This window comes from Bombina bombina, chromosome 7 (genome assembly GCF_027579735.1).
Source record: "Bombina bombina isolate aBomBom1 chromosome 7, aBomBom1.pri, whole genome shotgun sequence".
Lineage (NCBI taxonomy): Eukaryota > Metazoa > Chordata > Amphibia > Anura > Bombinatoridae > Bombina > Bombina bombina.
The window spans coordinates 331566719-331579191 of record NC_069505.1 but is presented as its reverse complement, the minus strand read 5'-3'; the positions used below and the strand labels follow the sequence as shown (position 1 = coordinate 331579191).

Below are 12473 nucleotides of genomic sequence, written 5' to 3'. Positions count from 1 at the left end.
AAAACATGGCAAAAGCTGCACTCTCAGAATGAACTGAGCTCACATCCCACACATCTGACAGCTTTCAGAATAAACTAGGTGCATATACAGTCCATGGCAAAAAGCTGCACTTTCAGTATGAACTGAGCTCACATTCCATACATCTGACAGCCCTTTCAGAATAAACTAGGTGCTTATACAAAGCATGACAAAAGCTGCGCTCTCAGTATTAACTGAGCTCACATCCCAGACACCTGACAGCTCTTTCAGAATAAGCTAGGTGCATATACAGAACATGGCAAAAGGCTGCACTTTCAGAATTAACTGAGCTCACATCATACATCATACATCTGACAGCTCTTTCAGAATAAATTAGGTGCATATACAAAACAATGACATAAGCGTGCACTTTCAGAATTAACTGAACTCACATCCCATACATCTGACGGCTCTTTCAGAATAAACTAGGTGGCATATACAAAACATGGCAAAAGCTACACTCTCAGAATGAACTGAGCTCACATCCCACACATCCGACAGCTCTTTCAGAATAAAACTAGGTGCATATGCAAAACATGGCAAAAGCTGCACTTTCAGAATGAACTGAACTCACATCCCATACTATCTGACGGCTCTTTCAGAATAAACTAGGTGCATATACAAAACATGGCAAAAGCTACACTCTCAGAATGAACTGAGCTCACATCCCATACATCTGACGGCTCTTTCAGAATAAACTAGGTGCATATACAAACATGGCAAAAGCTGCACTCTCAGAATTAACTGAGCTCACATCCCAGACACCTGACAGCTCTTTCAGAATAAGCTAGGTGCATATACAGAACATGGGCAAAAGCTGCACTCTGAGTTGACTGGATACACAACCTATGCCCCTGAATAAACTGAATAGCACTTGGAGTGACACAGACAGCTATCCACTGGGTTGCAAATCCCACTAGGGCTTTATCATAAAATAAAGAAAACAAACCAAAAAAAAAAAAGGTAGAGGATTTGTTTTTGCTATAGCCAGATGCATCAGTGAGAGAAGCTGCGAAGCTAGCTTGTGACTTCCCTCGGGAATACATATATAAAACATGGAAAAGGCTGCACTTTTCAGATGAACTGAACTCGCATCCCATACATCTTACAGCTTATTCAGAATAAACTAGGTGCATATACAGAACATGGCAAAAAGCTGCACTTTCATTATGAACTGAGCTCACAATCCCATTACATCTGACAGCTCTTTCAGAATAAGCTAGGTGCATATACAAAACATGTATAAAAAATATGCACCACTGGGAGCTACCTGGCGGTTGGTGGTCTACTGTAATTGGCTCTGCAGCCATCTATATGTTTAAAGGGACACTGTACCCAAATTTTTTCTTTCGTGATTCAGATAGTGCATGACATTTTAAGCAACTTTCTAATTTACTCCTATTATCAAATTTTCTTCATTCTCTTGGTATCTTTTATTTGAAATGCAAGAAAGTAGGTTTAGATGCCGGCCCATTTTTGGTGATCAACCTGTATTGTTCTTGCTGATTGGTGGATAAACTCATCCACCAATAAAAAAGTGCTGTCAAGAGTTCTGAATAAAAAAAGCTTAGATGTCTTCTTTTTGAAATAAAGATAGCAGGAGAACAAAGAAAAAATAATTGGAATAAATTAGAAAGTGGCTTAAAATTGCATGCTCTATCTGATCATGAAGCAAAAATTTGGGTTCAGTGTCCCTTTAACCACTTTGCAGAGTTTAAAGGGATCACTGTTTTCAGCATCATACGCACATATGCTGTGAGGACCTGTGCACCAGTGTTCAAACAACATGGGGCTAGATTATGAGTGGAGCACAAATTTGCGCTTTTGCAAGCGCGCTATTTGTGCTCCACTGAGTAATACCTGAGCATGCAAATGTGTGCTAGTATACAAGTTGAGTGCAATTGCATGGAGACATGTTTGATGCTGATATACACTGCACAGAACCTAGCGCAGCAAAGTTTAAATATATATGTATATGAATATATGCATAAATATGTGTTTATTTTTGTATATACATATAAGTTATATTTACAAATTTGAACATAGTCCCAAATAGACTGCTATATAAGGGCACTTTTCAGTGCTGTTATTTTTTTATATACCCCGCCTCCCCTCACTTTAACCCCTTATAACTGCTTTGTGCAGTTAATTAAAAAAAAAGATGCTATTTAATTTTTATTTTTAAAAAGGAATATTGCACTTTATTTTGGGGGGAAACTGGGGGGCATGTATTTAATTAAGCAGAGGTCTGACCTCTGGTTAATGAATTCAAGTGCAAAGTGCTACCGCAAAGCTTGTTATTTTCATGACTGGTAAAATAGAGTAATACAAATGTATAATATATAAATGACACACAAGCACACATATATACATAAATACAAATGGTTTTAAGAGCAACATGCAAATAAATAAATATAACCCTGTTTTTCCTGTGTTCTTCATCCACGTTCTGTTTGAAGATTCATTATCAAAACCTTCCAGTTGCAGCTCCTGGTACTCGTCTCGGATCTGAGCATTGTAATCTGCAATATCTATCGGAGACTGGTGCATTCCGCCACAATCATTGCTGTTCATCACCCAGCGGTCAGGGGCCGTACACACCTGTTCAAGAAAGCAAAAAAAAAAAAAAAAAAGTTTTCAATGATCTGTGTACTAAAAACTCATCTACATTTTATTCTAAAAAATCTGGCAATATTACATTACTTAAAAGATTGATATTATTACTGAAAATTGTAACAAAAATACTTTAACATTAGTTAATACAAATTTAATACAATAGGGCCGATTTATTAAAGTGCAAGCGGACATGATACAATGTAGCGTATCATGTCCGTTGCACATCAAAAATGCAGACAGCATAGACTGTCAGCATTTATCATTGCACCAAGCAGTTCTTGTGAACTGCTTGTGCAATGCCGCCCCCTGCAGATTTGCGGACAGATTTGGGGGGTGTCAATCAGCCCAATCATATAGGATCGGGCAAATTGATGTCCGCAACCTCAGAGCAGGCAGACAAGTTATGGAGCAGCGGTCTTTAGACCGCTGCTTCTTAACTGCCTTTTCCGGCGAGCCTGAAGGCTCGCACGGATAACAGGGGCATCAAGCTCCATTCGAAGATTGATAATTCGGCCCCAGTAAGTCTACCTATTTATTTATTTTTTGTCCAAAGATATTAGCACATGTGAGTTAATGATGAAATGCACATTTCCGGATACATTTTCCAAATGTTTATTCACATAAATATTATATATATATATATATTATATATATATATATAATATATATATATATATATATATATATACACATACATACATATATATATATATCATTTTACTATTTAGTTAAATAGATGCACAGAACATAGAAAGAAATTAAAGGGATAGGACATTTTTTTTCTTTCATGATTCAGACAGAGCAGGCAATTTTAAGCAAAATTTCTAATTTACCTCCTATTATCAATTTTTCTTCATTCTTTTGGAATCTTTATTTAAAAAAACCACTGTACTGCAAAAGATCTGCATACAAATTATAAAAAAAAAGTATTGTTAGCAAGGCTTGCTCTACTTTGCTGTCCAAGAATTGAAAAGTGTTTAGAATTAGAATGCGTTTATCTTGGCGAGTGTGGCTTATTAATAAAATAGAGTTATTTTGTTCATCAGAAAACATATATCATGTTGTTAGGGTCAGTTTTTTCCTGGCAGGCAGTGGACTGGAAACCACACCATTAAATTATACCAAATGTAAGCAAGCTAAATATAAACTATTAAGAGTAATAATTATTATTATTATTTATTGCTATATGCATTTAAACCCCATTTGCAAAATGCTCTAATGCATCCTTTTGCATATGAAATGTACCTTTAATAATCAGTAAATAAAGCATAGTTTATTTTACAAATGCTTGATATAAATATAATATATATATTATATATATATATATATATATATATATTTTTATTATTATTATTTTTTTTTTTAAGGGGGTTGATTTTCAGATGAATACCCCTTTAAAAAGAAAAGAAAAATGATAAGATTGGCACTATGCCCAAGGATGTTTTTTTTTTTTCCTACTGCTTAATTTTCTTTATTCAAAATGGTTACAAAGACAGGTACAACAAAAAAGAATCGAAAGTCATTTATGCTGAAACACTGCCTATGTTCTGCCTCCAGCAGTCAGGAACAATACAACAAACTAAAAAATGTGCTTTTATAAGATTATGTTCTAATCTGCTGGCATGTTCATTGATGTCCTGGTCATGAAATACTATGCAGCTGGAGTGACATCCAAAGAATGAATCGTTGCAGATACTGAATGGTTTTAAAAACTAAAGGCAGATACATCGCTTTCATGTGTCTTTTTAATTCAATTGAAACTTCTGACCATAGGTGTTGAAGGGAATGACGTACAATGAAATTAGAAGTGTAGTATAAAGACAGAGAATGGAAAAAGTGTAACCTCGTTAAAATATTGGTATATAATTTGTTTCTTTCTTTTTTTGAAGTGCCGTCATAAAAGTTTACAGTTTAAGGAAATAATCAATACATTAAAGGGACATGAAACCCAAAATGTTTCTTTCATGATTCAGATAGAGAATGCAAATTTTACAAAAGTTTCCAATTTACTTTTATTATCAAAATTTGCTTCATTCTCATGATATTCTTTGTTAAAGAGATATCTGGATAGGCACTGTGCTCATTTCTGGAGCTCTACATGACAGGAAATAGTGCTGCCATCTAGTGCTCTTGCTAACATTATAACATTGTTGTAAAACTGCTGCCATATAGTGCTGCACACATGTGCCCACTCCTGAACATACCTTCCTGCTTTTCAACAAAATATAATGAAAGAACAAAGACAATTTGCTAACAGAAGTATATTGTAAATTTGTTTAAAATTGTATGATTTTTTGTCCTTTAAGTCAGGGGTGTCCAAACTTTGCTCTCCAGAGGTTTTGGAACTACATTTCCCATGATGCTCAGCTAGATAAAATGCTGGGCTGAGCATCATGGGAAATGTAGTTCCAAAACCTCTGGAGAGCAAAGTTTGGACACCCCTGCTTTAAGTAAATGTAAAAACATGTAATAAGGGGTTAAAGCATCTAAAACAAGATTTGAAGAGCAATATTGCGATTTAAACACTCTGAGATTATAGGGTACAATCCCTGTTTTTTGGCAGACTAAACAAAATTTAACATTGGAACCAGCACTCCAACCAGCAGTGTACAGAGTGGGCTTACCATGGCCATAAATATGTAAAATAAGTATAAACGCCAGCTGCTTTAAAGTTGTAAGGACTTTTATTTTTCAACAGTGCAGAGTCCCAACAGCTACAACAAGCAATGTTTTGGCAAACACTTAGCCATTAAGCATGAATAAGGGCTAAAACCATTAAGCATGAATAAGGGGCCAAGCATTAAGCATGAATAAGGGCTAAGTGTGTGCCCGGAACATTGCTTGTTGTAACTGCTGGACCCTGCACTGTTGAAAAATAAAGGTTCTTTTAACTTTTAAAGCCACTGGCATTTCTACTTATTTTACATATTATTGTTTGGCAGACTAAATTCTGGATTGGCTCTCCAAATAAAGGAAAGTGGTGGGTGGAGTTTGTTCATTAAAAAAACAATTACAGCAAACAAGGTGTAGAATCTGTTATAATATTGCTGCTATGTTAAAAAGGCATTCATACAATGACAATTTAATCCATTAGTCTTAAAATTACATACTCTGAGGGGGTTAATACACACAGTAGTCTAATACCAACAATGGGGTTAAACACACAGTAGAAATACAGGACTTAAAGTGAAGGTCAATTTTCATGTGAAAGTGGCCCGTTTAAAAAAAAAAAAAAACTATTAAAAACAGGGGGCACTTTTCATTCATGAAAATTGACATAGCACCGTTATTTTAAAAATGGTTACCATTGTTCTTCTGAAACGTTGGATTTGCCGTTCTGAAACAATGCTCTGCCTGCTTCTTCCTGGTTTACTTACCCAGCAATGACAAAACCGGCTTCCTCCAATCACGGGCGTTGCCTTAGGCAATGATTATCCCGGGGGGAAGCCGTGATGGGAGGATGCCGGAATAGTCATTGCTGATGCATGAAGAGGCTTGCGACGGGCTGGTGAAGCACTTGGAGCGGCTTCAAGAAGAAAAGGTAAGTTGGATTTTTTAAAAAAACTGGCTGAAATGTCAATTTTCATGAATGAAAGTGCCCTTATTTTTAATAGTTTTTTTTAAAAAAACGGGGCACTTTCACATGAAAATTGACCTTCACTTTAAATGTGGAACCAGCACTGCTGAGTGGATCATCTGTGTTTTCTTGCTTGGGAAGAAGCAGTAATCAGAGTCCTGAGTGGTATTTCCACTGAGTTTTTTTTGTTTTTGTTTTTTATGCTGCACTCTGGGGGTTATATCAGTTAAAAAAAACTATATACATAAAACAAGAGACTGCTTAAGACAACTGAAATCTGTTTACCATGAATATAAAACAATCATAGAATCTACAGATGCGTGAAAAATTCTTTTCGGCAAAACAAAACATAAATCGGCTTAGTTTTGCACATCTGTAATAGAATCTAGAATTAAGCTATATAAGTGAAACGCATCACTTATTTGTGAGCAACCTTTAGTTTTAAGTCTGATGCTTTAACTAATACAACCCCACCCGATTCTAGTTACTTTTGCAATACAATGATTGTGATTTTAGACCTGATTGTTCTCTACATTTTTCAGACTAGTTTATTATAGTACAGCACATAAGAAACATGTCACGGAGAGTCAACTGTCAATAGTTTTTCTCCTCAATAAAAATGGGCCGAATGCCTTTATGCTTATAAAAAAAAAAAAAAAAAAAAAGAGGTCTTCATGCAGGTTACAAAACACTAGACAACCTAAAAACTCATGAAAGCTTCAAATCAGAATAAAAAGCAATAGACAAATGTAATGCAGATCTACTGACAGACACTTGTTATTGAGCACATTTGTAATATTACCATCAGAACATCTTCCAGAAATGATAGAAGCAAACTACTTTTTGAAGGCAGATTTCAAAATTTAAATGGATACAAAACCAATATTTTTTTTTACTTTCAAGATTCAGGTAGAGCACATTTAAATAAAAAAAAAAAAGCTGTCCAGTGTATTTATATTATCACATTGTATTGTTCTCTTCTTATCCTTTGTTGAAAAGTAGGTAGGCTGAGTAGTGTGCACATGCACCATATGGGAGTAGTTTTAGAAGAAAGTTTTTAACAATATTATACATTTGCAACAACACTAGATGGCAACCACAAACTTCTGCCATACAGTGTTCCAGGCACGTGCATACTACCTACTTAGGAATGGTTTTTGTGTAAACTTGTAAACTTTGTATAAACCTGGTGATTGGTGGCTAAACACGTGACTTGGTATTGGTGGCTATACACATGTGACTTGGTATTGGTGGCTATACACATATGACTTGGTATTGGTTCATCGCTGCAACTGGTGCTAATATTCAATATTTGCAGGAATTAAACACATATGTATTTAAAGCATTTTACTCTACCATTACTTGCATATAACAGATCACAGCTTTTCTTTTTGTACTTTTTATATCCCTTTAATGTGCCTTTAATGTCCCTTTAAAGTTTCTTACCTTTCAAAAACTTATTTATGAGATTAATTATATTTCCAAATGAAACATTTAAGATGGATAAATTATACATACCGCCCAAAAAAAGGGGGGGAATGGAATAAATAAATAGCTGCTCTTTTCATATCTCCTGGCATTTTTAAACTAAAATGGACAGCCTAAGTGGATGGAGGGCAGGGCTTAACAGCACATGGGGTGGAGCTTACACAGAGACCACCTCTTACTGAAATTATTGCAACAGGGTTTACATAGAAAAAACGTGTGCTCGCTTCTGCAAACATTTTCCACCCTACAATCCCTGGTGTAATGATCACAGTGTGTAAGAATTGCTAATAACAGTGCAGGTACAGGGGCAATCGGGGAGGACAGTAGAACAGCGATCTTGATTTAAAGCCGTCCTGCAAAATGTGGGACAGCTGAGAATTTTGCATTCCTTTACATGCTAGAAACATGTTGCCCATTTAAGCCAACTGAATATTTGAGACGTTTATTGCAGTATTTTTGCTCCAGAGTATTTATATACTTCTGAAAACGCGTGCTAAAAGCCCTATGTAAGAAATAGGCAACTTAATTAAGAAACATCTCAATAATTCAATATTAACATCCAACAGTTTAATGGTATTAAATTAAGTTACAGAAAAAGAAATTAAGTGCCCCTAATAAAAATATTTGAGTAGACTATAAGCAGCTCCATATTAGGCTTAATTGTTTAACAATTAATTTTCAGAAGATTATCTATTTATAGGGCTATAGGAAATATTACTTGCATGTGATTCAAATAGAGAATGCACACAAATATGTAAATGTTCTAATGAAATATTATTCTTTGGGATTTTTATATACAAAATCTATACAGCGTTCTTTTTGTGATTGTGCTCATATTTTAAAAATATAAAAAAGAGCATTCGAACTTCTATTTGTATAGAAAAACCTTTGATCAAGCTGCAAGTGGTTTCTGAAATGAAACAAGGGCAAAATAACACTGTAAATACACGTTAAAAACCTGAAGCAACAATAAAAAAATCACAATTAACATAATATAAAATAATGTATTTCCTGACCTCTTCATTTGCAGTTCATATATTTTTTTTTTATAAACTATTAAAATGTGCTACATGTCACTCTGTATAGATAATAAAGACACTCAGTTCCCACTGTAAACGGTAATAAGTGAAGATCACAGAGGCACTACACAAAATGCTGATGATAATTCCAACAATCCAACCAAAGGCAGCTCTTCAAGGAGGTGAATAGAATAACATCTGGATAACAAAGGAAGAGAAAAAGAAGGTGCTCCAATGACGTATTATCTCTGGAGTAAGGTCCCCCCCCCTCCCAAAAAAAACCTACATTTAATGGCCCCAAAGGAAATATACTCACAAATTTTCAAGCACTTATCACAAAGTGCAATATCAGGTAGTCTGGGTGATTAGGTGAAACGGCTTATTTTTATATGTGCTGTCTGCACTTTTAATAAACCACTTCTTAATTGTTAAACTATTTGAAGAGTGTTTATCTACATATTGGGATCCTGTATGGTGTTTGGTATAGTGTTTTGGACCTTACTCCAGAGATAATACTCCATTGGAGCGCCTTCTTTTTCGAACCTAATTCAATTATTGTGTAATATATTATATATATATATATATATATTATATATATATATATATATATATATATATATATATATATATATATATATATATATATATATATATATATATATATATATATATATATACACATACATACATACATACATACATACATACATATACACACATACATACATACACACATACATACATACACATACATAAATACACATATATACCGCCTGAATCTGATTTATCCTTGGCAATACGGAGTAACCCCCATATAATAAGCTTCCTAAAACTTGTGGAAGAGGATGTAGGGATTTTGGACAAAACTATATCACATAACAAACCCAACTTTGAAAGCAGGGAGTGGGATGCACTCAAAGGCCTTAAAAATAATAAGGACGTCATTTTGAAGCCTGCTGACAAGGGTGGAAGTATTGTCTTAATGGACTATAAAATTATCAGGGAGAAGTATTAAGACAATTAAATAACTGTGAAAATTACATTAAATTGGATCGAAATCCCACCCTGGAATACAAGAGGGAGTTGGATAATATCCTAGTAATGGGGATGCAGAATGGTTGGGGAGAGAGAAACTTCATGTATACAAAGTACCCCAAGACCCCAGTTTTTCTATATACTCCCAAAGATCCATAAGTCCCTTATCAACCCCCCCCCCCAGGAAGGTCTATAATTTCGACTATGGAGTCACTAAACCAGCCTTATATATAAAATACTGTGATCACTTCCTAGAGACATTGAAATAAATAGAAACTTGTGAAGATAATATGCTGTTTGTCACAATGGATGTCTCAAATCTTTGCACCTGCATCCCTCATGAGGAGGGGATTGAGGCAGTTAGGAGGTTGCTACAAGAAAACACTGGTTCTATAGGGCCCCCTGTGGAATACCTAATCTTACTACTACATTTCATATTGCATAAAATTGATTTCAAATTTGAAAATTATGTCTTTTTACAGTGCATGGGTACAGCCATGGGCTCTCGGGTATGCATTCATATGAACAGAGTCATATTGTGAATAATGAATTATTCGTACAATATGGCAGAAACTACAGGCGGTTCATAGACAATGTGTTTTTCCTTAAGGTAGAGAATTGGAAAATTCAAGTTCGTAGCATAGTAAGCAGCATTCAGATTCCACCTTAAGAAAATCAAAGAACCACAGGGTCATAGAGCATCACCTGAACGAGTGATTGGGGGAATGGTTTAACAGTGGTTTAACAGGGTATAAGTATTATGTCAGTCTGCATTGTATGTTACCTTGACAAAGGCCCAGGTTGGGGCCGAAACGTTGGAACACATAAATGTAAAAACTTTGAAAAGGAGAGAAGAGTCTTTTTTGTACGTACGTGTGTGTGTATACTGTATGTATTTAGTCTCCCTATGGGAAAAAGGGGCAACCAGACGTGGAGGAATATGGCTACACCTCACTGAAGAGGCCCAATGAAGGCCGAAACGATTGTCTGGGGTTGCTGTGTTCCTTGTTCAGAGAGGAATTGCCTGGTATTTTGGCGCTGGACTGACCGTAATAGGTGAGATCAGACTGATATACTACAGGAAAGTTCTACTCTGTGAAAAGCATTACTGGGCTAAAAAGTTGCACCCAGGTGGTGAATCGCCATAGAACAGGCTAACAATGTTATGAGCCAGTTGTTCATTCCTGTGAGTGCACTTCTCTCTGTATGTGTGTGTATATATATATATATATATATATATATATATATATATATATATCCACACATACATACACACATATATATATATATATATATATATATCTTTTTATATGCATATTTTTTGAGGCACCAGTTCTCACTGAGCATGTGCACAAGCTTATAGAGTATAAGTATACTAGTCTGTGATTGGCCGATTGTCACATGATACAGGGGGTGGCAAATGGGAGAAAAAAAAATAAATTTTGTCCTTTGTATTATGCACTTTTTAATTATGCAATTATACTGTATTTAGTGGTGCCTTTAAAACAGAGTGACACAGTTTGACTTAGTATTTTTATGCAATATTTGATTATACCATTGATTAAAAAAAAAAAAAAAAAATCTTTGTGTAAACAATGTATGCCTTCAGATTTTTTTTTTATGGTATGTCACAAGGCTATGAGCCAAATACCTGCTTTAAAAAGGCTTTGACATAATGTATTCTTTGTGCGTCCCTGATCTCACATGGAATGTACATGCAAGCTTAGCTATAATTGCAGAAGAGAATTATACCAATGTATTTAAATGCTCTTAACTGAGATAAAAAGTAAATAGAATGAGGAGTTTGTGTGACTATGTGACAAGTCTTACAGATTTAACAATCTAAGTTTCTCAAAGATATTGTAAATAAATAAGTGGGGGGGGGGGGGGGGGGGGGCAGTACACAAGTCTGCAGTACCAAATGTTCCACAGACCATTGTTAGGAGGATCAAATATTCCCAGCTCTGAAGGTTTCATATTAATATATTTTTTTCCTTCATCAAATCATTTAGCATAAAGCAAAGACAAACTGCTTTGTGCTCTTCAGGGAAGATATAAAATGATGGCAAATGGACATACCTCATTAGCTACAGCAAAAAAAAACTCTTTAATGATAAAATTATGATTAGTTTGTGCATGGATTTAAAAAAAATGGCAAATAAAAAATCTTTATTTAAAAGTGCAGAGCCACCTTTTTATGGCCTCCTGTGCAACAATGTTTTTGATGAAACATATGCGTGAAATGAGTCAGTTTTACCATCTTTACTACGGCTGCAAAAAACGATTATTTTTTATAATTGATTTTTTTTTTTTTTTGATTAATCGAATAAAAAATAATAAAACATTTTTTTCCCTATATTTAAAATAAAATCCAAGCTATTTTGCCTGCAGCAGAGAAGAGACGCTCAGATGGTGTTGAGATGCATAAGTAGGGTTTTGCCAATTTCACCAAGGTGGGATATTTACCTTTGTTAACTTTCCACCAATGCAAGGGGCTGCTTAAAGTAATCCTGGACTTCATTCTAACATAAAAATATCTTGAATATCAATATGCAATGGTAAATAACCAGCTATAAGTTTAGGGAAAAAATATATAGTCCACTTTTAAAATAACAAATATATACTTATAGGAGGTTGAATTTGGTACATATCACAATTTTTTAAAAATATAAAAAAATAAATTCAAAAGTGCCAAGGACCATATATCAATAACAGGACAA

At 34.8% G+C, this 12473-nt stretch overlaps 1 protein-coding gene across 1 annotated transcript in view; it reads right to left on the bottom strand.

The window, feature by feature from the left end:
• The window catches only part of PTPRG (protein tyrosine phosphatase receptor type G), a 979702-nt gene that overhangs the window by 617662 nt on the left and 349567 nt on the right, over positions 1-12473 (bottom strand). Inside the window, 2 exon segments of the mRNA XM_053720987.1 lie at positions 2444-2607; positions 2609-2619. Of these exon segments, the coding sequence (XP_053576962.1) occupies positions 2444-2607; positions 2609-2619 (175 nt within the window).